Source organism: Osmerus mordax, chromosome 22 (assembly GCF_038355195.1).
Source record: "Osmerus mordax isolate fOsmMor3 chromosome 22, fOsmMor3.pri, whole genome shotgun sequence".
NCBI classification, from domain to species: Eukaryota; Metazoa; Chordata; class Actinopteri; order Osmeriformes; family Osmeridae; genus Osmerus; species Osmerus mordax.
The window spans coordinates 2313413-2338339 of NC_090071.1; the positions used below are offsets into that span (position 1 = coordinate 2313413).

Here is a 24927-nt window from a genome sequence, read left to right on the forward strand (position 1 = left end):
GCATATTAAAATGCTAACAAAAGACAGACACGATTCATGAGGTTCTCATCAACTTTATCAAAACCAGGGAATTTCTTAACAGTAGCGATAACTCTTGGCACCTCAAGTACAAAAATAGAACCCAGAAGATTCAACATCACAGCCCAGCTCTCACATTCAGTTGACACACGCTGTGATTAAAGGGATAAATAAAATAAAACTAAGCATTTAAGAAGAGTTAGCAAAACATCTCATCAGTAGGTGTAAATCACTACACGCAGTGCTAGCCCTGCTAACAACACGGGCTACAGAAATGGAAAAACAAAAGTTTTTTTTATATACGTTCATGGACAAAACAAACCTCTACATTACTGGTACAACATTCTCACAGTGCTTCATTTCAGGCAGACTAGCTCTGATCATTGAACTTTGAGTAAAACAGAATTGATTGTGTTATTGTAACACTGACAACAAGGTCTTGGAAAGCATAATTTATTTTAAGCGATACAAGTTTCAGAAGACAAATTAAAACATTAAACCATGTCTGAAGATTATTAAATGAGCATGGTATTTGGCCTATGCACACACAGAAGGTTTGCATCTTTTGAAGGCATTTGGGATGCACAGACAAACAATGCTGTAAAAGAAACGCCACAATCACTAAGGGGAGAGGAACCATAAGCAGAACAGATTCTAGAAGAGACAAACTCAAGCAACTGTCAGACAGTGAAAGTAGAACAGATGCTAATTAATGGTAAAAAAATAAAAAATAATTGTAACTGCTCTTAAATTCTTTAGTGACTCCCTTGAGCTGTGGTGTTCTGGCATCTTTGTTTATGCTGTGCTAAAGGACGGTATGTTGCTAAGCTAATCAGGAGGCCTGGGGGTCAAATGTAAGGTGTCCATTTTGGGGCAGGGTGCCCTCAGGAAAGCACTGATTGGCTGATTGTCACAAACAGGAAGATGGATCTCAGGCAGAGGACAGTGTCCAGATGGGAAAGCCAATCGGGAACAGGGGAGGATGTTTACTCGTGAGGATTCTGGCCGGCGATTGCATCGGCCAAGAGCCCAGGCTGAAGGCACTCGATGGGGCACTGAATGTTCTGGAACACGGAACAGAGAAACACTCGTCAGTTGAGTTTTTTTTAAGCATCTCTTATGAAGCTTACACGGTCAAAAGCCCATATGTTCCTCGAAGACCAACTTGGCGGCCAAATCAGATCTGAATCGCGACACACACGAACAAACACGACGCACATCAAACAACATCATTACCACATCCTGCCTATGGACACGAAAACAGGAAGTCTGCGGTAACTATGGCGATGTGTTGAAAGCTTCAAAATGGCAGTGCCTGGAGGGGTAGGGGGAGCACTCACCACTTTGCGGAGGGTGTTGTCTCCGTATCTGACTGGCTGCAGCAGGCTGGCGTCAACCTCAGCACCCGGCCTGCGACAGTTCTCACAGCGCCAGCCCTGACACACACACACACACACACACACACACACACACACACACACACACACACACACACACACACACACACACACACACACACACACACACAGGTTAGCACACAGACACACTTCAGCGCTATCTGACTTCTCACACATTCCATACACTTATTACTCAACCAGCAGAGCCCACACACACACACACACACACACACACACACACACACACACACAGGTGTGCCATATACCTGTTGTCCTCCGTAGCAGGTGCAGGTACAGATGGCTCCCAGATACTCCTTCTGCCACTGGTTTCCTACCTGGTACATCTTCCCGTCGTCATAGCAAGTGGACTCATCTACACGTACACACACACATATAAACTGTATATGAGAGGGGAACTAAGATTCACCGTGGCAGGGACATTAAAAGGGGCAAAATTCACCAGACATTATGTTCACACATTCCACTATCTCAAACGTCGTCATTAAATGGTTTCACTTTTACGCAAGGTGATGTCAGTCCTGCTGACCAATCACGGCACGGTGGGCGGGACTTACGTGGCTCGCACTTGAACTCTCCCTTGCCGTTGCCCAGACAGGTACAGCTCATCATGTGACCGTTATCCGCCTGGCGCTCCCACTTGTCCCCGATACGGTAGTTGTTGCCGCCATCATGACACCACTCTAAAAAAATCCAATAAAAACGAGAGAAAATGACAGAACGTGAGTCTCGAGTGTGGACGCTAGCCATGACGTGGTAGATTTAGCTAGCTAGGCGGTTTCCCCCAGAGCCCGATAGCCTACACTGAGAGTCCCGATAGTTACTAGAGGATTCATAATACCGCGGGGAGTTTACATGGTATTTCCGTACGTTGGACACATCTGGTGATTAAAACGGAGGCGCTTACTGGAAGAGTCACATCTGAAATGGCCGCTGCCCAGGCCAAGACACTGACACCACAGCTTGAAGCCAGTCTCCGACATGCGCTCCCACTCGGCGCCAACGTCTTGGTAAGTGGCGGTAAAGGTGTCGTAACATCTGTCCTGATTGGGCGGCTCGCCTTCTTGCACTACAGGAAGGAGATAAGACGGTGGTTTGAGTGAGGGGAGCCGAGCAAAAATATTTAAAATCAACGTCTAGTTTCTGTTATACATTTTATTCAATTAGCAGACGCTTTTATCCAAAGCCATACAGCAGAAGATCAAGGACCAGAAGTGCAAAATTCAAACAGTAAACGGCAGTTAGTTACTTACGGCTGTTGCCGACGGTGACAATCTCCTCCAGGATCTTGTGCTTGAGCGCCCCCTTGAGGGCTTCCACGATAACGTTGTAGGAGGCCCCAGAGGTGAGACCTATCAGAGTGGCACTGGTGGAGGTGCCTGGTATACGCATCTGGGAGAGGGAGAGGGGAGGAGGGAGGGAGGGAGGGAGGGAGAGGGGAGGAGGGAGGGAGGGAGGGAGGGAAAGAGAGGAGGGGGAGGGGTGTGTGAAAAGAAGGTTAAGTTTTTGATCTCTGAATTAGGTTGGCAGCCCCTGAGGTTAGGCTACAGATCATGTCTGTAAACCCCCCACCCCCGGCTGGTCCTACCTGGAACATCTTCTCTTCCGTGTGAGTGAGGGGGTTGCAGGACACCAGGTAGGCGTTGCTCTGCTTGTACGGCTTCCAGGAGATGGTGGTCTGGGTCTGGGCCTCCTGGGGAGATCCCGTCTCGTTCTCTGGGAAACCAAAGGCAGAGCCGGGCACGTTCACCCTCACGACAGGCACCCTGCGCCCCTCCGCGTCGGGCAAGGGCACGTACACCAGGGGCGTTTGGGGCCCGTAGGGCACCTGAGGGTGCCTGTTGTTGTTGTACTCAGTGTATTCCACGTTCTGCCCCTGCCCCGGAACGTCCTGCCCGCTGGGGCCCACCAGCACGCTGTTGTCGGTGTCGCCGGAAGTGACCTCGGGCACGTCCAGGATGCTGGGGCGACCGGGCCGGTTAGGGAGCGGCAGCCCAAGCTGGGATTCCGGTTCTGGTGCGGCAGAGAAGGGTTAGGAAGCAAGCTCGTTAGCTCTGAGGGGGATTAGGGGTCACTGGGAAGGGGAGGGGGCCTGGGAATTAGGTAGCTGCAGTCGCACAAATCAGTCAGCATGGGGCTGACGTGTACCCAGCTGATGGCCGGCGATTCTGACTGCACTGCTTCACAAAAGCCTGCCACTGTTTTGGTTTACTGCCGTTGTTCAGCCTTGGTTTACTGCTGTCACTTAGCTTTCGGATGGAGCATCAGGAGGTACTCAGAGTGAGAGGCAGAGTTTTTATTACGGCACAGTTAGAACTTGTAAATAAAGACTTTGTGTAGACAGCCTCTGCCAGGAACGATGCAGCAGACTCAGCTGAGGAGCAAACACATGCTATGGCTCGCCAAATGGCTTTTTTTTTTGTACTTGTACCATTCAGACACAAAAAAAAAAGAATTTGTTTTGGGCCTGTTTCGTTTTGGAAGCCTTTGAGAGTGTGCGTGTTGTTGTGGTTCCGTGTGTGTGTGGACATGTATAGTACCCAGTTGTAGTCGTGTGCTCATTGGCCATGTTGGCTTATACTCACGAGTTCTGGCAGTGCCCACCAGTGGGGTGCTGGTCTGAGAGGTCTGGAGGGCGATGATCTTGATGATGTACTCAGTATTCGGCCTCAGACCTGGGAGAGGGGGGGTGGAGAGATGAGAAGGTGGAGAGAAGAGTTTGGTTTGTATTCTGTTCATCTACACAAACCCAAATCAGGCTTGTTCTATCTTTAGTCTTAACCAACTAGCTAGACTAGACTTTGTGTCATTAAAAGGAGTGTGGGGTGGGGGCAGCGGGTGGAGTCCACGTACCAGAGATGGTGGCGTAGTTCTGTCCGGCATGCGGGGGTGGGCTGATCTCACGAGGTGCTCCGCCCGCCTGCTCGTACGTGACGTAATATCCTGTGATGCGTGTGGCTGGGGGCTCCCAGGTGAAGGAGACGGAGTTGGGGGTGAGGGAGGTGAACTGCAGGTTGGTGGGGGCCTGGACAGCTGGCTTAGCTACACACACACACACACACAGGTCAGACACTGTACAAGACTCTTGATATGTTTCTGATTCTGTGGGGTGTGTGTGTGTGTTCTTACCAGTGCTGACAGTGAGAGAAAAGGGGGCACTTCGGGCGTTGCCGTTTAGAGTGTAGAGGTTGATGGTGTAGGTGGTACCAGGCTCCAGACCTGGGGAAGTTCAAACAAACTGAGGGTGTTGATGGGTAATGTAGTTCAGTGTACCAGTGAGGATGTAGAACAGAGTGCTGATGGGTAATGTAGTTCAGTGTACCAGTGAGGATGTAGAACAGAGTGCTGATGGGTAATGTAGTTCAGTGTACCAGTGAGGATGTAGAACAGAGTGCTGATGGGTAATGTAGTTCAGTGTACCAGTGAGGATGTAGAACAGAGTGCTGATGGGTAATGTAGTTCAGTGTACCAGTGAGGATGTAGAACAGAGTGTTGATGGGTAATGTAGTCCAGTGTACCAGTGAGGATGTAGAACAGAGTGCTGATGGGTAATGTAGTTCAGTGTACCAGTGAGGATGTAGGTGTTCTGCTCTCCGTTGATGGTCTTCTTGATAGACGGGCGGCTGACCCCGAGGGGCGTGGCCTCTATGAGGAAGCCGGTGATGGGCTCGACCTTGGAGCGCCAGGTCAGCGTGATGGTGGAGTCCTTCACGTCGCTGATACGCACCCGTCTAGGAGGACTGATGTCTGCAGAGAGGGAACAAGGATGTAGGGAAGGAGAGAGGGGACGTGGAGGAGAGGAATAGAGCACCGAATGAGAAAGATGGAAAGAAGGAGAAAGAATAGTCAGTATAATTTGGGAGTCAGGTGGCTGAGCGGTGAGGGAATCGGGCTAGTAATCCGAAGGTTGCCAGTTCGATTCCCGGTCATGCCAACTGACGTTGTGTCCTTGGGCAAGGCACTTCACCCTACTTGCCTCAGGGGAATGTCCCTGTACTTACTGTAAGTCGCTCTGGATAAGAGCGTCTGCTAAATGACTAAATGTAATAATTTGTCATAAAAGCAAACCAGGTGTGTGTGTGTGTGTGTGGACGTGGCTGGAGCTGCTTACTCTCCAGTGTGGTGACCTCTCCCTCCAGGGGTCGGCTGGTGACGGAGTTCTTCAGAGCGTAGACCTGCACCACATAATTAGTGGCCACCTACACACACACACACACACACAGAGCATATCAAATCATGGTGTATCACACATATGAATACAACTACACACACCATATTCACCCTCACGGTTAACGTCTATGTATTTTACCATGAGCCCAGTGACTGTGGCTCGTGTGACGTCCGGGGCGATGTTTATCTCCTTGGTGGGGCCGTTGTTGTTCTTGGGGTTGACCACCACGCGGTACCCCGTCAGCCTGGCGTTGGGGGACCTCCAGCTGACGGTGAAGGTGGCGTCGCCCACCTCAGACAACATGAGGTTGGTGGGGGCGGGGATAGCTGGGCAGGGGGGTGGAGGGGAGGGGGAGAGGAGAGGCAGAGGTGAGGACCTGTAGCGTGTGTGGCCCACCTCCTCCCATCGGTGGCTTGAGAGCGTACCTGTAGCTTATGGGTGTGTGTACCTGTAGCCTGAGTGTGTGTGTGTACCTGTAGCCCGGGTATGTTCACCTGTAGCCTGGGTGTGTGTGTGTACCTATAGCCTGGGTGTGTGTACCTGTAGCCTGAGTGTGTGTGTGTACCTGTAGCCTGTGTGCCCACCAGCGGGGTGCTGAGGGCTCCACCGTGGAGGGCGATGACCTTGACGGTGTACTCTGTGCCGGGGCGCAGTCCCCGCAGGACCACGCTGTCGTCCTGGCCGCGCGGCGCTGGCCGCAGCTCTCTCTCGCCCTCCTCGGGGCTGGAGTACAGCACGCGGTATGATGTCACGGCGCCATCGGGGGCGTCCCAGGTGATGCGCACGGAGGTGGAGTCCACCTCGGAGAAGGAGAGGTCCTTAGGACGGTCCATGGCTGAGGAGGGAAGGAGGGAGGGAGAGAGGGAGAGAGGGAAGGAGGGAGGAAGAGAGGGAGGGAGGTAGAGGATTTAAACAGACAGACAACAAAAATAAATTAGCCTCTTAGCCTCATCAAATCGATAACTAGCTCCATTTCTCTATTAGTGTTGATTTGTCTTTCTCTCTCTCACACACACACACACCTGTGATGGCGTTCTCCACAACAGGAGCAGAGGGTTCTCCGTCGGTTCCCAAAGCGTACACGCTCAGAACGTACTCCACCGTCGGCATTAGACCGGTGAACGACATCTCTGTCTGTTCTGTAAACAACAACAAAAACAACAGTCAGACACACCAAAACAACACAAGACTCCTCACCACGCACACCCACACTGCACCTCAGGTGCAGCGACTACCGATGCACCTGCTGGTCAGAGTCTGAAATTGTTTGAATTCGAGTTTGAGACGCTCAGAAGGTTCCGGAAGGTCCTGGTTCCGGTCTTACCAGGGGCCACCACCTCGGAGAAGGAGGGTCCCTGTCCGTTCTTGGGAACGCTGGTGACCCGGTAGCCCTTGATGGGGCCCTGAGCCGGGGACCAGCGCACCGTGAGGCCGTTGTCCTTCACATCCGTCACCTTCATCTGGGAGGGAGACTCCACCTCTGAGGGAGCAGGGAGGGAGGGAGGGAGAGAGAGGGGGAGGAAGGTAGAGGGGGGAAGAAGGGAGGAGAGGGAGGGAGAGAGAGGGGGAGGAAGGTAGAGGGGGGAAGAAGGGAGGAGAGGGAGGGAGAGAGAGGGGGAGGAAGGTAGAGGGGGGAAGAAGGGAGGAGAGGGAGGGAGGGAGAGAGAGGGGGAGGAAGGTAGAGGGGGGAAGAAGGGAGGGAGAGAGAGGGGGAGGAAGGTAGAGGGGGGAAGAAGGGAGGAGAGGGAGGGAGGGAGAGAGAGGGGGAGGAAGGTAGAGGGGGGAAGAAGGGAGGAGAGGGAGGGAGAGAGAGGGGGAGGAAGGGAGGAGAGGGAGGGAGAGAGAGGGGGAGGAAGGTAGAGGGGGGAAGAAGGGAGGAGAGGGAGGGAGAGAGAGGGGGAGGAAGGGAGGAGAGGGAGGGAGAGAGAGGGGGAGGAAGGTAGAGGGGGGAAGAAGGGAGGAGAGGGAGGGAGGGAGAGAGAGAGAGGGGGAGGAAGGTAGATGGGGGAAGAAGGGAGGAGAGGGAGGGAGGGAGGGAGGGAGGGAGGGAGGGAGAGAGAGGGGGAGGAAGGTAGAGGGGGGAAGAAGGGAGGAGAGGGAGGGAGAGAGAGGAGGAGGAAGGTAGAGGGGGGAAGAAGGGAGGAGAGGGAGGGAGAGAGAGGGGGAGGAAGGTAGAGGGGGGAAGAAGGGAGGAGAGGGAGGGAGAGAGAGGGGGAAGAAGGTAGAGGGGGGAAGAAGGGAGGAGAGGGAGGGAGAGAGAGGGGGAAGAAGGGAGGGGAGGTGGAGGAGAGAGAGAGATGTGATCCCACACTACAACCAAAGTGCTATATAAAAATAAAAAAACATCCCAACAGTTGCTACAGTACACCCTGCTCCACACACACACACACACACACACACTCACCGGTCTTGTGTCTGACGTAGATGGGGGTGCTGGAGGCGGGGCTGTCCCCTCTACCGGTAACGGCATAGACGGTGATGGTGTAGTCGGTCCCGGGGTTCAGGTCGGAGATGGTGGCGGTGGACTGAGACCCAGGGATGGTGAACTCCTTAGGAGTGGAATGCCCACCTGGAGGGAGGGAGGGAGGGAGGGAGAGAGGGAGGGAGGGAGGGAGGGAGAGGGGGAGGGAGGGAGGGAGGGAGGAGAGGGGGGGAGGGAGGGAGGGAGGGAGGGAGAGAGGGGAGAGGGGGAGGGAGGGAGGGAGGGAGAGGGGGAGGGAGGGAGAGGGGGAGGGAGGGGGGGAGGGAGGGAGGGAGGGAGGGAGAGGGGGAGGGAGGGAGAGGGGGAGGGAGGGAGGGAGGGAGAGGGGGGGAGCATTTAAAGGTGAATTCAGTGTTTTTTGTCAGCACGTTGACGTGTCTAGGTGAAGGACTGGGTTTAGAACTGGGGCCTGCTTGTGTTTGAAATGAACCAGCACAGCAGCTGTTATCAGCTGATCCGTTCACATCAGCTGGTACTCACCCGTCTCTCCGTGCGTGATCCTGTAGTACCGGACCGTGACAGAGGGGGCGTCCCAGCGGATGGTGATGCTGGTGGGGGAGGAGGACTGCACCTCCAGGTCAGTGGGAGCGTCGGAGACTGGGGGGGGGGTGAGAGGGGACAGGGTGGGGGGGTGAGAGGGGACAGGGTGGGGGGGTGAGAGGGGACAGGGTGGAACACGCTAGAATTACGATGTGATGAAACTGTCTGGGCTGTTACAGTTGGGCTGTGACAGTTAGGCTGTGACAGTTGGGCTGTGACAGTTAGGCTGTGACAGTTGGCGGTCGTGGGACTCACTGGTGGCCTGAGTTCCGCTGAGGGGAAGACTCTCCTGGCCGTTGCTCACGGCGAACACGTGGATCAGGTACTCTGTCTCCGGAGCCAGGCTTGTCAGGGTGAATTGGGTCCTGGTCGGGGGCAGCCTCTCGTCCTTGGACCTGCCACCGTTGGTCATCTGGTACCGTATCCGGTAGCCGGTGATGACAGACTGTGGCGCCTGCCAGTGGACGGTGAAAGAGTTGGTGAACACTTCAGAGAAGTCCAGGCCGGTGGGAGAATCCAGAGCTGAGGAGACACACACAAACGCACACACACACACACACAGATACACACACACACACGTTCAAGCTTAATCCGAGAAGCTTTAAACAGGTAGCCCTCGTGTTCAGGCTCAGTGACAGTGTTCAGGCCCAGTGACAGTGTTCAGGCTCAGTTACAGTGTTCAGGCCCAGTGACAGTGTTCAGGCTCAGTTACAGTGTTCAGGCTCAGTGACAGTGTTCAGGCTCAGTGACAGTAGTACTCACTGGTTCTCTGCGTGCCTGTCAGCGGGCTGCTCTCTCTCTCCTCGTACACACACACCACGCTCACACGGTACTCCGTGTTGGGCATCAGGTCTGCAAGACATCAAACTGCTGGTTAGAGCCGGAGGAGGAGAAGGACTGCAGGATGACTGGTGAATCTGGAGGTTTCTGAGGTAACAGCATGTGTATTTTTATTTTATTTTTATATTAAGTTTTTCTTCCCTCCCTCTTTTACTTTCTTCTTGTAACCATAACAACAGAGAGAAAGACAGAAAAAAAACGGACAGACAGTCTGAGGACGTCTGCAGTCACATCCAGGACAAGATCGAGCTAGCCAAATAGGAGCCTTACTCTGCACGAGGTAGGTGTTGGTGGCTCCGCCCACGTTGATCTCCTTGATGTCGGTGTCGTCGGTGACCGGGTGGTAACGGATGACAAAGCGTGTGATGTCACTGAGGGTGGTGACGCTGGGCGCCGTCCAGGTGACCCTCATGCTGTCTGGGCCAACACCGCCGAAGTTCAGGTTGGTGGGGGCTGGTAAGGCTGGGGGGAGGGGGGAGGGGGTGGGTGAGGGGGTGGGTGAGGGGGTGGGTGAGGGGTTAATACAAGTGGGAGAGACTATTCCGATGGGAGTCTACATAGAATTTCTACATCATTGGCTACATGTGTGATAAAAGAATGGAAAACCCCTGATTACATTGATTTTGGTTCAATCTGATCCGAGTATGTGGAATTTCTACGTCATTGGCTACATGTGTGATAACGGAATGGAAAACATCAAATTAAATTGAGGACAGTTTTGGTCAACAGTGTGTAAAGTAAAGTGTACATGAGTCAAGAGGACATGCAGGAGGCTGGATCCTGCATGTCCAGAGAGACACACAGTAATGTTAAAAGTCAGTTATTATACTCTTTATCACGAGGGTTGTCGAGCGCCTCTTTCTCTCTCCTGACTTCTGATATATTTTGTCCTTGCTCTGGGATTAATCCCAGCTATATCTACACTTACAGATGCTACTACCTGTAGAACTTTTAAAGTGAAAAACATTTTAAGTGAAGCTAGAATTCCATCAATCGAACAAATGCTTTTGCCAATAAGACATTCGACATGGAACTTCAAATAGTTCATAAAAGTAGTTTTTTTTTATTTAGACTTTTTTTTTTTTTTTTTTTTTTTAAGATTTACCCCCACCCCCATCCCTGGAATGAAAGGGGTCAAATCACCAGGGTGTGTCTGCTTTGTAACCGAGAACGGCTCGCTCTCGCCATCCTCCGTCACCGTGACGATGACGATGTCGTAATCAACACCGGGTTCCAGCCCTCGCACCGTGTAATAACCACTAGCCGAGTCGACCATGTCCTGGACGATGGGCATGCTCTCGCCGGACGCCAGCACCGTTATCCGGTAACCGGTGAGGGCGGTAAAGTTGCGGGGAATCCAACGCAGACCGATGGTGGTGTCGGTAACGTCGACAAACTTGACGTTGTTTAACGTGGGTATGTCTGAAAGGGTTAAGTTGCGGCCGAGACGCAGGCAGAGACAAACACAAATCAGCCAAGATTATGCTAATTACAACAAGCACGTAAATTACATTCCCAAGGCACAGACATTTAGACAGTGTAGCCATGCTGGAACGATTCATAGATTGCTCCAAAAATTACAGTAAAACACAAGATACAGTTCACATTTCTAAATTAAAGGCAAGGCGTTTATAGTTTCTCACGGGAGGCAAACAATAAATTTGTGTTTCTTCATTTAAGAGGAAGCCCATACTCATGCAGGTCACACAAACTTGCACAAACTTCAGTCACGGTTGAGGTGTCAACCAAACTTGCACAGCCATGTAACATGATACAGTTCAGCCAATGGCCAAGTTAGTAGGATAGTGTGTCCAATTAAAGCTTCATAAGAAACGAATGATACACAATGAAGATAGAAGAAAGGAGGTATTAAGTTTGAATCATTTAAAGCATCCATCACCATCGTGAGTTATTCTGCTTGGACAGACTGAAGATTATTTAGTTTTTTAAGGTAAAAGATCCAGGAAAATGTCTATTTTATATAAACGGTACCAGAAGGAAATGGGTTGAATCTCAGAGTAGAACATTTTGAAATATGAGAGTTAGGGTTGTTTAAAACTGGTCCACCTTGAAACCTTCCTCATATTTCCTGGCCCTTGAATTGATTGATAGCCAACTCGTTCGACTGAGTCAGGCAGATTCCAGCTAGCTGTTGATCTGCAGGCCAGCTGTGCGGATGTCACCTGATCTTCATCCTGATCCACGATCTGCTCAGTCTCTGACTAACAAAGGGTTGGGATTCAACCCACACACACTCTCCACAAGGGAACTACAACATTTACCGTTTAACCAAAGCGAATCCACCATTGAACTCAAACGGGACCGTTTTACAGTAATTTTTGTGTTTGTAAACTTTGTGAGGAAAAACTGGGTTTACAGCGGCAGAGGGCAGGACTAATAAGGCTCCATCTTGGTCAACTGCCAAACCGTAGTGATTCCTACCTTGGGTGACCGTGTCGGACAACGGAACGCTCTCCAGGTTGTCTTTGACGGTGAACACGCTCACGTTGTACTCAACCCCCGGGCTGAGGTTCTCCAGGGTGCACGAGTTCTGATCCGGCTGGACAAATTCCTCCAGGGAGTTTCCTCGCTGCCCATTGGTGGGCGTGCATGTCACTCTGTAGCCTGTGAAGTCTGTGAGGGGGGCGGGACGTGGTGTCCGGAGGGGTAAAGAGAGAATGTTAAAAAGATTAGAGATTGACAGAGAGAGGAGAGAGAGACAGACAGAGAGAGAGAGAGAGAGACAGCTTGGCACAGAGGGGAGGGGAATGGGAGGGTCAGTATTTACCTGGCGTTTTGGTGCCGGTCCATTGGACGAGCAGCTCACCGGTGTTGGTGTTGGGCTGCAGGACGAGATTGGTGGGGGGAGACAGGACTGGAGGGGGGGGGGAGGGGGGGTGAGGAGGACACACACACACAGTCACATTAGCCCCAATGCCTCGTCCCTCTGCGTCAACAGCTACGTCAAAAACTACAAATCCCTGCGCACACCTGTCTCCCACAATAAACAGCTTCTCTCAGCGTTTGCATTCCAAATTGAAAAGGAAACCACGAACAGCGACGCATCGGGAGAACATTTCTTACGCGTGACAACTTTTCCGGTGATGGGTTTGCCGCGGTTCCGTCCGTTGACGATGGGCTGGATGCTGTACGCGTAATCTGTCCCCGGGGTCAGGCCAGTCACGTACACGCTTCCTGAGTCAGAGGTCGCGTCTCTCGGAGTCTCGCCCGTTTGGCCGGGCCGCACCGACAGCTGGGAGGGAACAGAGACGTAGAGGTCAGAGGTCAAACATCAGAGGTCGAAGCGAGGAAGCGAGTGACGACTCGTGGCGAGGCGGTACCTTGTAGCTGAACCTGGGAACCGGGGTCCACGTGATGATGATGGAGGTGTCTGTGACGTCAGTGTTGAACGGAGGGTTGTTTCCCATTTGAGGAGCTGGGGAAGGGGGAGGGGGGGGGGAGGCATCAGTTAAACAGTTATCTAGACACAGTAATGGGTTCTTAGACATTCTCAAATTTTCTAACAAGCAAACATTCCTTGGCCACACAGATTCCCATTCCCTCTCCTCTCCTCTCCTACTCACTAGTAGTGAAGTATCCTGTGACGGGCTCGCTGAGCACGTTCTCCTGCTCCGAGTGCAGCGCGACGGTGTAGGCCGTGTCCGGGCGCAGGCCCCGAAGAGCGTACTGAGCCACGCCCCCCGGGATTCTCTGCTGGGTGGGGGAGGAGCCTTCGATGCTCATGAAGAGGCGGTACCCGGTGACTGTGGCGCGAGGGGCCTCCCAGACGATCAGGGCGCTGTCGGAACCGACGTCGGTGAAGCGGACCCCTGTGGGAGTGTCTGGCTCTGGAAGGGGTTGGATTGAGACAAAACGTCACCGTTTGAGTTTGTGTCGGATGGAGGCGTCCATTACAGTGTTCGAACTGAGGCAGGCTGGGGGTTCCTGAACGGCATTTTGAAAAGATTTGGTAAAAGCAGGAGAGGCACTCACTGGTGGCTTTCTCTCCGACCAGAGGCTCGCTCTCCACCCCTCCGTTGATGGCGTAGATGTGGAAGCGATAGAGCGTGCCGGGCTGCAGGTGGGTGATCTCAGCATAGGCATTGGGCGAAACTGGCAGGACCAGGGGCTTCTGGGTAGTGTCGCCAGGGACGACCGGGGTGAAGGTGACGCGGTATCCTGAGACTTCGCTGGGCGGCCCGGTCCAGGTGATGGTGATCTTCACATCCGACACCTCGTAGAACTGCAGGTCGGTCGGTGAGGGCACTTCCTCTGTGGACAGGAAGTCGGTTCAGTCGGTCAGGTGAGAAAAGTCAGGCCGTATTCGGTTTTTCCACGCTGGTCTTAAAAGTGACACTTGAAAGGCATTTGTAACTCCTACCAGCAAAGCTAAGATGACAGTTGGCGTAACACATTGGAAAAGGCACAGGAAATGGAATTCAGAGAAACTCTATCCTCGTTTGACTTTTAGGGGACTACCAGGAAGTCAGTCTGAGACTGTGTCAGTAGTCAACAACTCTGATCCACATAAAAGCAAGAGGACTGACCGAGAATGTCTACACTCAGGTGTGTGTTGTGTGTGTGTTTTCCGCACCGTCAGAACATAAATCACATAGAGACATCAAGAAGTTAATAAAAATACCATGCTCAGTTTTTATAGACTGTGTGTGTGCGTACCCTTGCTTTTGTGTCTTGGTTCACGACATGAACGTGTCGACTCACTACGGGCTGTGAGTATCTGTCTGGGTCTGTACGTAAGCGGGTACATACAGTAGTGTTCCCATTGGTCCGCATAAATCTAATAGGAAACCATGATTATCAGCCAGGAAGCTTTCAGCTTCACTTGGCCAATCATAAATCAAGACATTCATTTGGCTCAGAGGGTTGTCACTCGAGCCAAACAGCCAATGGCCAACCTTGACAGGGTGGAGATAAAACCCAACCCCAGTTCTGCTTTGGCCTCACAAGGCAGAGACCAGGCCAAGCTCACAGGTCGTCCAGCAGTCTCTCAGACTCTGGCACGGGCCCCACGATCACTAACAAACAAATAGGAGGACAGACAGTGACTTCATTTTCTCCAGAAAGTGAATAAAAGAGAGAGAGGGGGATGAAGGGAGAGAGAGAGGCTGTTATAACCTCCAAACCAAGATTTGTATAGATTTCCAGTTCAAGTTTTTTGAATGAAGACCATTCGCTGAATCTAATCAGACAACTCAAATGTATCAGATAGGCATCTGTTTGATTTAGTCCAGTCGATTCATCGAAATCAAAATCCATTCTATTCTACTCGCTCTAGATCTACGGCACATCAGGTGTGTACCTGGCTGGGGCTCTCCTGCGGTGTTGACCTGGACGAACACGGGCACGCTCTCCTGGTTCTCCTCCACGGCGTAGATGCTGATGTTGTAGAGCAGGCCGGGGCGGAGGTCGCTCAGGGTCACGGAGGTGGCGGTGTCCGGCAGGGTCAGCTCTGTGCTGCTTCCCTCGATGGACGGAGTGTAGATGACTCTGTAACCTGGGACCGAGGGAACATAGGAGACGTCAGGGGTTGATTGTGTAAAGAGAGCGAAACACAGAAGAAAGCACACACATGAACACACTGATACGAACACATTCTGGTTTTTCTTACCTAGTGAGTCTCGTTCATGTTTTCGAAGCGAACCAATGCAGGCTCACACACACACACGCACACACAGTGTTCTCTCACCAGTGATGGGGGCCTGGGGTTTGGTCCAGGTGATGTGGATGGAGGTTTCCTCCACCTGGTCGATCTCATGATCCGTTGGAGCATCCGGGGCTAGTGGTGGTGGGGGAACAGAAAAACGTTTGTCACCCTCCTGTATGTGTCCATGAAATACCACTCTAGTCCAGAAGAAAACTGTAGTTTTATGTGTCTGTATCCTAGACTGTTAGTGTGGGTTTTAGAAAGAAGGAGAGGAGGGGAAAAAGGGGTGGGAAAGAGAGGTGTGTGTGTGTGTGTTACCTGTGGTCTGGGATGTGGAGAGGATGAGGTTGTCTCCCTCCGGTAAGACTTCGTACACGTTGATGTTGTACCTGCGACCAGGCAGCAGCTCAGCGATGTTCACGGAGGTGGAGGATCGAGGCAGGTCTGGGGGAGGGGCAGACAGTTAGATCTGTCTGTCTGTCAGTCTGTCAGTCTGTCGGTTGGTTTGGGGCTGTCAGTCGGTCTGTCTGTCTGTCAGTTCGTCTGGGTCTGTCTGTCTGTCAGTTCGTCTGGGTCTGTCTCGGCCCCCTCACTCACCCAGGACCTTGGGCTTGGCTCCGTCCTCGCTCAGCTCGTACTCCACCCTGAAGCCGGACACGGTGTCGGAGGCCGACACCCAGGAGATGACGAAGCTGTTGGAGGTGATCTCCGTCACCGACTCAGAAGTGTCCACCACAGAGGGGAGCTGGTTGGTCTCCCCTTCCGAGGTGGCGACTGGAGGGGGGGAGGGAGGAGAGCGTTTAGATCAGGAGACATCAGGAGAGAAAAGTTCAAAAGTAAAGAGACCTCGACAAATAATATCATGATGTTCGGCACAAGAAACCCCAGGGATACAAAGTCCTCGGCGGTCAGACGCTCAGGTGAACTTTCACCTGTTCCGTAGAGGCACTTACGGGAGCCGTAGGTGGTGGTGAAGTCGAAGCGGGTGACCTCGCGGGTTCCGAAGCGCAGGATGCTGATGAGCTGGCCCTCGTAGGTGACCCCGGGTCGCAGGCCGGCGATGGTGTAGGAGTTGAGGCTCCCAGGGATGGTGACCTCCTTCCAGGGGGTGCGTGTGTGTTTCTACAGGGAGGGAGGGAGGGAGGGAGGGAGGGAGGGAGGGAGGGAGGGAGGGAGGGAGGGAGGGAGGGAGGGAGGGAGGGAGGGAACGTCAAGGAGCCGTCTGGAAAACCTCAGGCTTAAAACGACAAGGTGCCATTGGAGGTTTGGACTGGGGTCTGAGAAAACTGTTCGGAAAAACTAGGAACTGTTCCCTGTCTGAACTCAACGTCCAGCTTCACTTACACTCCCTCTCTCTCTCTCTCTTTCTCTGTCTCTCTTTCTCTGTCTCTCTTTCTCTGTCTCTCTCTTTCTCTCTCTCAGAGCCAAGCCCTGTGCCCAGCGTGGGCAGAGCTGACACAGGCTTGCAGTCTTGCCAGTCTGTCTTTTGGAAACCTGGGCTTTGGCTTTGAGATGTACTGTAGGCAAACTACAGGCTTTTTTCACACAGAAAAGACAGAATAAGAAAGAGAGAGAGAGAGAAATGTAGAGAGAGAGAGAGAGAGAGAGAAAAAGAGAAAAAGAGTGGGTGTATAATGAGGTGAGAGTGGTTTGGCTCTCCCTAAAGAAATACGTACTTAACAGAAAAAGTGTTTGAATTCAATTACGGGGTTGTAAAGATTTCAAACAGTTTGCCAAATCAAGAGCGCTTCAAAGAAAGTTAGAGTGTGTGCGAAAGAGAATAAAACTGTTTTTCTAACATAAGATTAGTCAGATGTTAAAGGTCGTTCACAACTGTCCAGCAGTGTGTGGGTGTATGGGTTTGTTAGATGTTCAACTACACCATGCCCTCGTTTTTCCAGTGCTCAAACTTCAATAAACAGAATAAACAGTTTGTTCTCTTTCACAGAAAGTTCCAGAAACTGTTTGAACAAACCTTCCTGATTATTGACAGGGTGGATCAATACAAACTCAACCACATTGCCTACACGACAGTCTCTCACACACAGAGAGTTAGTGTGTATGTGTGTGTGTCTGTATGCGTGTGTGAGAGAGCTAGGTCTGGTTGTAAACACAGGGGAGTACTCACCACTCTCCACTTCAGGATGTACTGGGTGATGTGGGCCGTGGAGGGTGGGTTCCACTGGATGGGGTGGGAGTCAGGCTGCTTCCCTGCCTCCGTGATGATCACCTGGACCGGGCGATTGCCTCCTGGAGGAGACAAGGAGGAAATGTCAAGGTGGAGATAGAGAAACAACCGGCATGTTGAACTACACAAAGACAAAAATAATAAGCTATGATGAGTTGAAAACGAGAGAGTCAGATGGCTGAGCGGTGAGGGAGTTGGGCTAGTAATCTGAAGGTTGCCAGTTCGATTCCCGGCCGTGCAAAATGACATTGTGTCCTTGGGCAATGCACTTCACCCTACTTGCTTTGGGGGGAATGTCCCTGTACTTACTGTAAGTCGCTCTGGATAAAGAGCGTTTGCTAAATGACTCAATGTAAAACTGCGGGTGCATATTTATCATCTCCAGCAGGGGTCTCGAATCCTGTTCCTGGAGAGCTGTACATTTTTGCTGCCAGCACAGCTACCACTGATCTGATTCAACACACAGCTAATTATTAGAATCAGTCACACCGTACAGAGCAAGAGTGTTTTCGTGTCCCCACTCCACCCCTGAACACCTGACCATCTGTTGCCTCAGTCTCACAGCTCTGACCCCAAACCACCACCCTAACACACACACACACCCACGGAATTGTGGGTAACTTAGTGCCTTCAGTCTCTACTGTCTGAAAGTCCCACCAAGGTGTTATGTTCCTCTCCACCCAACCTCAAACCTCTACATCAGCACACAAACAGACACCTCCCCCCTCTCCTTCCCAGGTGACTTTACAGGAGCTGAGACAGGCCTGGGAAGCATTTGGAGTCCTGAGGTCATTAAGGCCGTTTACCCGACAGGCACGTTAGACAAACATACACAGATATCCAACATGTACTTTGTACCAGTGGGCTATGGCTGAGAGGAACTAGACCAGATCTATGTACATCGTACACGCATTATTATGTTTCATTTGTGTTCTTGGTTTGCGAAAAAGATTCAGTACTACTTTACTTGATGTTTCTTTGTGGGTAGATGGTAGCAATAATTTAGTATGACTTTCAAAATCCTGTCAAAGTAAAGCTACTCTGCTGAAATCTGGGCTAGAGCACTTTTTACCGTTCAGGAGGATAATGCAGACATGCTGCTGATAGCGTGCAGGTGGACAGATGTGATTTCAAGCTCAAACGAAGACTTAGCTCCCCGTGGTAATTACAGACAGGAAGTGCGCGCTGGTGATAAACATCCCGCCTCCCTGCTCTGGTCGCACCCTTCCCAGCATGCTATTGCAGCACCACTCAGCTGCACAGTGGGGGGGGACCAAAAACTCCCACACTACAAAGACTAGGGGAAGGGGGCGGGGGGGGGGGGCGAGAATGGGGGATGTATGCGACCTTCCCTATTTGCCGGACATCAAAGAATTAGCGGAGGTGGTGAGTGTGTTGCCAAACCCCCCCCCCCCCCCTCCCAGCTTTGATTTCAAAAGGGTTTCAGTAACAGGGGAGGTAATGGGTGGGCTGGGAGGTGGAGGGGAGCAAACATAGATTAGGTAGCAGCAGGCGTCCCAAAGTATGTCGTAAATCAGAGAGGGTGAGTTGAGGTGGAGTAGGGAGGGGCCGGAGGGCGGGGGGGGGGGGGTGCAGTGTACGAGGTGAGAGGTCTCCTGCCTCATCCCATGACATCAGCGCAGCTTTAACATTTAGCTGTTCACGTGCGCCGCTCAACCAGGTTCTCAGTGATGATGTCACACTCACTCGTCCCGCCCCTTTCCATGCCCCTGGCCAATCGGGAGGCCTCTTACCTGGGTAGGTCTGCTGGGGCTCGCAGCTGAGCTCGCCGATGCCGTTGCCGTAGCAATGACAGCGGTAGCGAACGTTGTGGATGACCTTATCCCAGGACTCTCCGATCTGGTGGAAGTCTCTCGTCTCAGGCTCCTGGCACTGGTCTGGGGAGGGAGGGGCCAGGGGGTCAGGGGTTTAATATCGTTGTTTAAAATGTAAACGTGAAAACGCCATTAAGCTGAAACGTACAAAGACATGACTAGACGAGGCTTAGAGGACATACAACATACACAGCAGGTCTCAACGTGTTCATTTAACGGCAAGAGTGTGTAAACGGGCCCATGAGAGTCATGAGAGTGGACTTAAGTAAGATGAATTTCTCTGGTGTAAAATTAACTCTAAGCAATTTGCTGTGTAGATCTACAAAACTACAGAGGCAACTAGTCAGTGGGAGCTGATTGGAGGAGGAACCCACCAATGGCGTCACACTTCCAGCGCCCCCGCCCCTGGCCGAAGCAGGTGCAGTTCATCATGTAGCCTTCGTCGTGACGCTTGGTGAAGGTCTGGGACACCTCGTAGGTCAGGCCTTCTACGATGCACTGGTCTGGAGACGTGGGAGCGTCCGAGAAAGGAACACAAAGCAGGTCAGCGTAAGTTCGAATTTCTTTCTTCTTTTTTTTTTTTATGGAATACATATACAGAGAGAATTCCTGCCAAAGACAAGCACACCCAATAAAGGAAGGGAAAACACTTTTCTGAAATAATGAAATATCGTGCTTTTCTGAAAAGTGAAATAAGTGAAATAACATAAATCTAACATCTATGTGAAGAAGTCTTTGATGACTAAAACCTTTGCACAGTTCTGCAAATGTATAACCCATTTCTACAAATTTCCAATGACACATTTTGTCATGTATGCGTTTTCTAAACGGCAAACACAGCAAGGTGTTGACCCCTGACCTCTGAGCTGGGAGTAGGCGATGCAGCTCCACTCTCCGCGCCCGTTTCCCTGGCACGTGCACTGCATCATGTGACCCATGACGTCGTGGCGTTTGTCCCACTTGTCGCCCACGCGGTGCATGAGACCGTCATTGGTGGTGCACACCTCCTCGTGGGCTGGATGGAGGCAGAGGAGGAAAAGTAGTCAGGGAGTGTGTGTGTGTGTGAGGGAGTGTGTGTGTGTGTGTGTGAGGGAGTGTGTGTGTGTGTGTGTGAGAGTGTGTGTGTGTGTGTGTGTGAGGGTGTGTGTGTGTGTGAGGGTGTGTGTGTGTGTGTGTGTTTGTGTGTGACTATGTGAGTGAGTGTGTGTGTGTGTGTGTGACTATGTGAGTGAGTGTGTGTGTGTGTGTGTGAGGGTGTGTGTGTGTGTGTGTGAGGGTGTGTGTGTGTGTGAGGGTGTGTGTGTGTGTGTGTGTTTGTGTGTGACTATGTGAGTGAGTGTGTGTGTGACTGTGTGAGTGTGTGTGTGTGTGTGAGGGTGTGTGTGTGTGCGTGAGGGGGTGTGTGTGTGTGTGTGTGAGGGTGTGTGTGTGTGTGAGGGTGTGTGTGTGTGTGTGTGTTTGTGTGTGACTATGTGAGTGAGTGTGTGTGTGACTGTGTGAGTGTGTGTGTGTGTGTGAGGGTGTGTGTGTGTGCGTGAGGGGGTGTGTGTGTGTGTGACTAAGATCTGTTCTAAGACAGGACAACCCCCAACACTCAGGCCAATCAAGCCTAAAAGAGGAAACATTGAAACACCCTTTTAAAAACAACCACCGCCCCTTTTCCTCACCCAACACCGCTCTCCCCGCCTCCCTCCCCCGTTCCTCTCTCCCATGACTGTCCCACCCCTCTCCTAATAGCTCTCAATTAGTTCCCACTGAGGGAGATTAGTGGACTCCAAGTCACCCCCTTAATCATACAGCCATTACCATGTATAAGAACAACATCAGATAAGGATGATTATAGCCCTGCTGCGAAGAGGAATCCTATGAATGTGAAACACAGACACACGTCTACCGACTTCCCACACCCTCAATGCTGACCCCAAGCCCCCCTGTGATGGAGGAGTCAGGCTCCAGACCCTCGATGCTGACCCCAAACCCCCCCGTGATGGAGGAGTCAGGCTGTACTCTCCCAAAGTGCAACAGGACAGGATGCGGGGAATAAATAGTGGCTCGGAAACATTAAAAGTCAGTTGAAAGTAGTTGGAAGCTCAAATACTTCCAACTGAAAATCACCACATTTTCCCCTGATAATAATTACGATATTTACCTTCACGTATAATACGTTTCATGCACATAAATGTTACGACTCTCCAAATACCCTTAACTCCGAACACCCACACACCCAGACTCACCAGCCATGGGGCAGAACCCATAGTGCTGTTCTCCGTCGTAGTTAGTGGTGGTGCCACACCACTTCATCCCGTCGCGGCGCCCGTCTGCGGTGCAGTCGCTATAGTTACGCCCGTTGTACAGGAAGGGGAACTGACACAGGGCGCCGTTAGAGTTGCCACCACGGGTTGTCACCAGGGCTGTGGGGACCACACACACAGACAAGGTTAGATATTTCCATTTTAATGTCATTATCTATTATCCAGAAGGTAGTTTACTGTTTTTGTACATGTAATATGATAAATACAACATCCATCACTTCATTCTCATCACTCGTTCATGTAAGTATCCGATCAACACCCTCCTTTCCATCCAGCCAGCCAGCCAGCCACAAATCGTATATATCCATCTGTGTCACCTTAATCCATCCCTCCATTTCTCTATCACCTCTATTTCTATCTCCACCCCCTCACCGTTCTTCTCAGTGCAGAAGGAGTACAGCTGGTCGGTCTCGTAGTCGGAGGAGATGGAGCACCAGAGCTGCCCGTCGCTGCGCCCCTCCGAGGTGCAGGAGTAGTGGGTCTTCCCCTGGAACACGAAGGGGAAGGCGCAGGGCTGGCCGTCCGAGTTCCCCCCGTACACCTGGGACTGGCCCTCTGGCAGGGAGAGAGGGAGGGAGGTAGGGAGGGAGGGAGTGGGAGGGAGGGGTGGGAGGATAAGACAAGAAGTGAGATTCTGTGATCTCCAGATAATGTTTGTGTGAGGTTCTGCAAGCGGACAGTGCTTTCAAAAATGACGCATATCCTGTTCCGAACACACACACACACACTCACCCCACTCCTCACAGCTGACTCCGTTCCCCAGGCAGGTACACAACATCTGCTTGCTGCCCTGGCTCCTGATCCAGCGCATGCCGTCGTGGTATGAGGCTCCGGAGTCCGTGCGACAGGTGCCCTCGGTGGGGGGCTCTGGCTGAGGGACCACCTGGGTGGTGTGGATGTTGGTCACCATGTGAGTACCCGTACCTGCGGACCAACGACACCGGGCAGGAAACACACCGTCAAACATTCAGGCGATGCGGTCTTCGTCCGACCGTGGTGGTTGGACAGAACGCGGAGGGCTGTGGATGGCTGGGGTGGGTTTCTGTGCGGGGAGGTCTTACCCAGGCTGGAGGAGGAGGACGAGGAGGAGGAGGAGGAGGTGGTGTGTCGTTCACACTTCCACTCCCCGCGGCCGTTCCCCGTGCACAGGCAGTTGAGGCTGTTTCCGCGGGTGTCTGTCTTGGTCCAGGTGTCTCCGATACGGTAGGATCTCCTGGTGTCCTGGTCATTACAGCGGTCTGGAGGGGTGGGGGCAACAGTGGTCAGCAGAGAATGTGTGTGAGTGTGTGAGGTGAGTCAGGTGGCTGAGCGGTTAGGGAAGCGGGCTAGTAATCAGAAGGTTGCCAGTTCGATTCCCGGCCGTGCAAAATGACGTTGTGTCCTTGGGCAAGGCACTTCACCCTACTTGCCTCGGGGGGAATGTCCTTACTGTAAGTCGCTCTGGATAAGAGCATCTGCTAAATGACTAAATGTAAATGTGTGTGTGTGTCTGTGTGTGTCTGTCAGGGGACCCACTCACTTCTGGATGAACAGGTGATGCGTCCACTCCCCTCTCCTAGACAGGTGCAGTCGATCATCATCCAGCCCTGGTATGGCTTCTCCCACGTCTCACCCACCACGTAAGACGCTCCAGCTGTGTTGTCATAGCAGCGCTCAGCTGTGGGCAGGGGGAGGAACTCGGTTAATTCTACAAAAAATGCTGGATTGTCGGCAAATGAGTCCAACTTCACAAGCAGCGATGAAATCGAATGCGCTGTGATGTTTGACTTGTTCAGCAAACTTGGCGTGTTGGAGCGGACATCAAATATTTACACAATTTTCATTTCACAGAAATTTCCATCAGACTGTAGGACTTTGAACTGTTTCTTAAATTGTTTTGAGGACTGAAAATCCTACACACAATGTATAGCTGCTAACTTCATACTGGAGCCACCACTCACTTTCACTGCATAGTTAACTGCTAAAGTAAACGTTCCTCTTACGACATTACACTCACCAACGGGTTTGCAAGTCCACTCTCCCTTGTTATTTCCGAGGCACACGCATTCCAGCATGTAGTCACCCGTGTCGTGAGGCCGTCTCCAGGTGTCCCCGATTTTATAAGACTGACCTCCCTCGTGGCAGCGGTCTATAAAAGGCAATAGCTTATGAATACCAGTTAGTTCAAAAGGAGACAAATATTGGTAACGGTGCAGCGAACTCACTTGCAATGGTACAGCTGATTTTGCCCCGGTTAGAACCGATGCAGGTGCAGTCCCACATCATACCGTCCTTCGGTCTCTCGTAGGTTTCACCGACACGGTATGTCCGATCGTTGAGTTTGTCATAGCATGACTCCTCCACTACGAAAACACGATACTTTGATTAACGGTTTCTGATAGAAGATACTCCATGCGTAACGGCCGTGGGGTCCGCGCGCACTCAGGCGCACCCACGGTAGAAGTAACACCTAATTATAAAAATGTGATAAAGATCTCCAAAGACTACTCAAGAATCACGAATAACGAAACAAACGTGAGAAGGAGTTTTTTCTTTTTTTCTGCAGCTTACCTTCAGGTTTTGTTTTACATTTGATCCCTGACGCACCGTTGCAAATGCACAGTAACGTGCTTCCACGGTAGGCTTTCTCCCACTGCTCGTTGAACCTGAATGAATGACCATTCTCATCGCAGCCAACTGTAAAAAGAGACAGAAACCGGGTCACGAGCAGACAACACCCGTTGATTTTCAATTGACATGAGTTGGAGTTAAGATTTCAATGGACATTGGTCAATTTAAGTCGCTGAAAAGCTATATGGAGAATGCATTCGTTTTTCTTTTCTTTTTTTAATTCACTCTCACAATCCAACTAAAACGGTATAATCTCTTCTTGAAAATGCATACGCTTTACTTAGTCTATACATACCTTGAGCAATGGAGTCTGCGGATGTTAGTTCGGGATACACTTGTTGCTGGGTTTGTCTTTTGCTTTTTCCTTGGTTCTTTGGCATACAATGGACAGCGCTGGTTACGCACAGTGCAACGAGCAGCCCGGTAACGGGGCTACGGGTCATTTTTGAATATCTAAGGGGGGAAGATGTCCAATTGTCTTTCCCAGAAAGTACTAAAAGTCCCAGAGTCTGTCGTTACGCAGTGTTGATATTTTTCCCCAGATGCAGCTGTTTCCTTTCAGCTGCCCCTCTTTTGCAGCCGCTGCAATAGACCGATTAACTGGCTGTGGGCCGTTTATATAGTACCTGCTCATCATTTAAGGGGAGGGACTTTGGAGACCCCGGCGCAACCCACAGGCACCAAACACGCCCGTTCAAAACCACAAGTGAATGCAGTAAAGGTCACCAGCATGTTTTTTTTCATTACATTTCTAGAAGGTTCCTTACTGAGCCATTGTGTCGATCCCAAAACGTATTATTTTATTCTTTAATCGATTGACATTGTTGCCAATTGTTCATGCCTCCTATCAC

The 24927-nt window shown here is 51.6% G+C and overlaps 1 protein-coding gene across 1 annotated transcript; it reads right to left on the reverse strand.

Annotated features, from left to right (window-relative positions):
- Positions 1-37: 37 nt before the first annotated feature.
- fn1b (fibronectin 1b) lies at positions 38-24575 on the reverse strand. Its single transcript, XM_067260849.1, has 46 exons — positions 24372-24575; positions 24017-24142; positions 23671-23808; positions 23463-23594; positions 22986-23123; positions 22528-22704; positions 22199-22390; positions 21839-22021; positions 21389-21565; positions 20014-20169; positions 19529-19657; positions 19074-19217; positions 17260-17381; positions 16085-16253; positions 15729-15905; positions 15450-15575; positions 15174-15263; positions 14787-14981; positions 13460-13738; positions 13051-13314; positions 12808-12902; positions 12551-12719; positions 12255-12341; positions 11909-12100; positions 10610-10888; positions 9737-9928; positions 9389-9478; positions 8882-9148; positions 8567-8683; positions 8009-8173; positions 6929-7084; positions 6627-6743; positions 6170-6439; positions 5743-5930; positions 5545-5632; positions 5001-5180; positions 4563-4652; positions 4287-4475; positions 4019-4108; positions 3022-3446; positions 2687-2825; positions 2341-2502; positions 1991-2116; positions 1682-1788; positions 1359-1454; positions 38-1082 (listed from the first exon to the last, which is right to left on the reverse strand). The coding sequence occupies exons 1-46, from the start codon at positions 24517-24519 to the stop codon at positions 1005-1007; spliced, it is 7416 nt and encodes a 2471-aa protein (XP_067116950.1). The 5' UTR covers positions 24520-24575; the 3' UTR covers positions 38-1004.
- Between the last annotated feature and the right edge of the window lie 352 nt (positions 24576-24927).

Bases quoted from the DNA above. Each gene is read 5' to 3' on its own strand.
- fn1b (XM_067260849.1), bottom strand. From the start codon at position 24,519: ATGACCCGTAGCCCCGTTACCGGGCTGCTCGTTGCACTGTGCGTAACC. The intron at 5,931-6,169 runs GTACACACACAC...CCCCCTGCCCAG, and splicing joins GGTGGGCACACAGGCTACAG to CTATCCCCGCCCCCACCAAC. The intron at 4,476-4,562 runs GTAAGAACACAC...GTGTGTGTGTAG, and splicing joins TTCTCTCACTGTCAGCACTG to CTAAGCCAGCTGTCCAGGCC.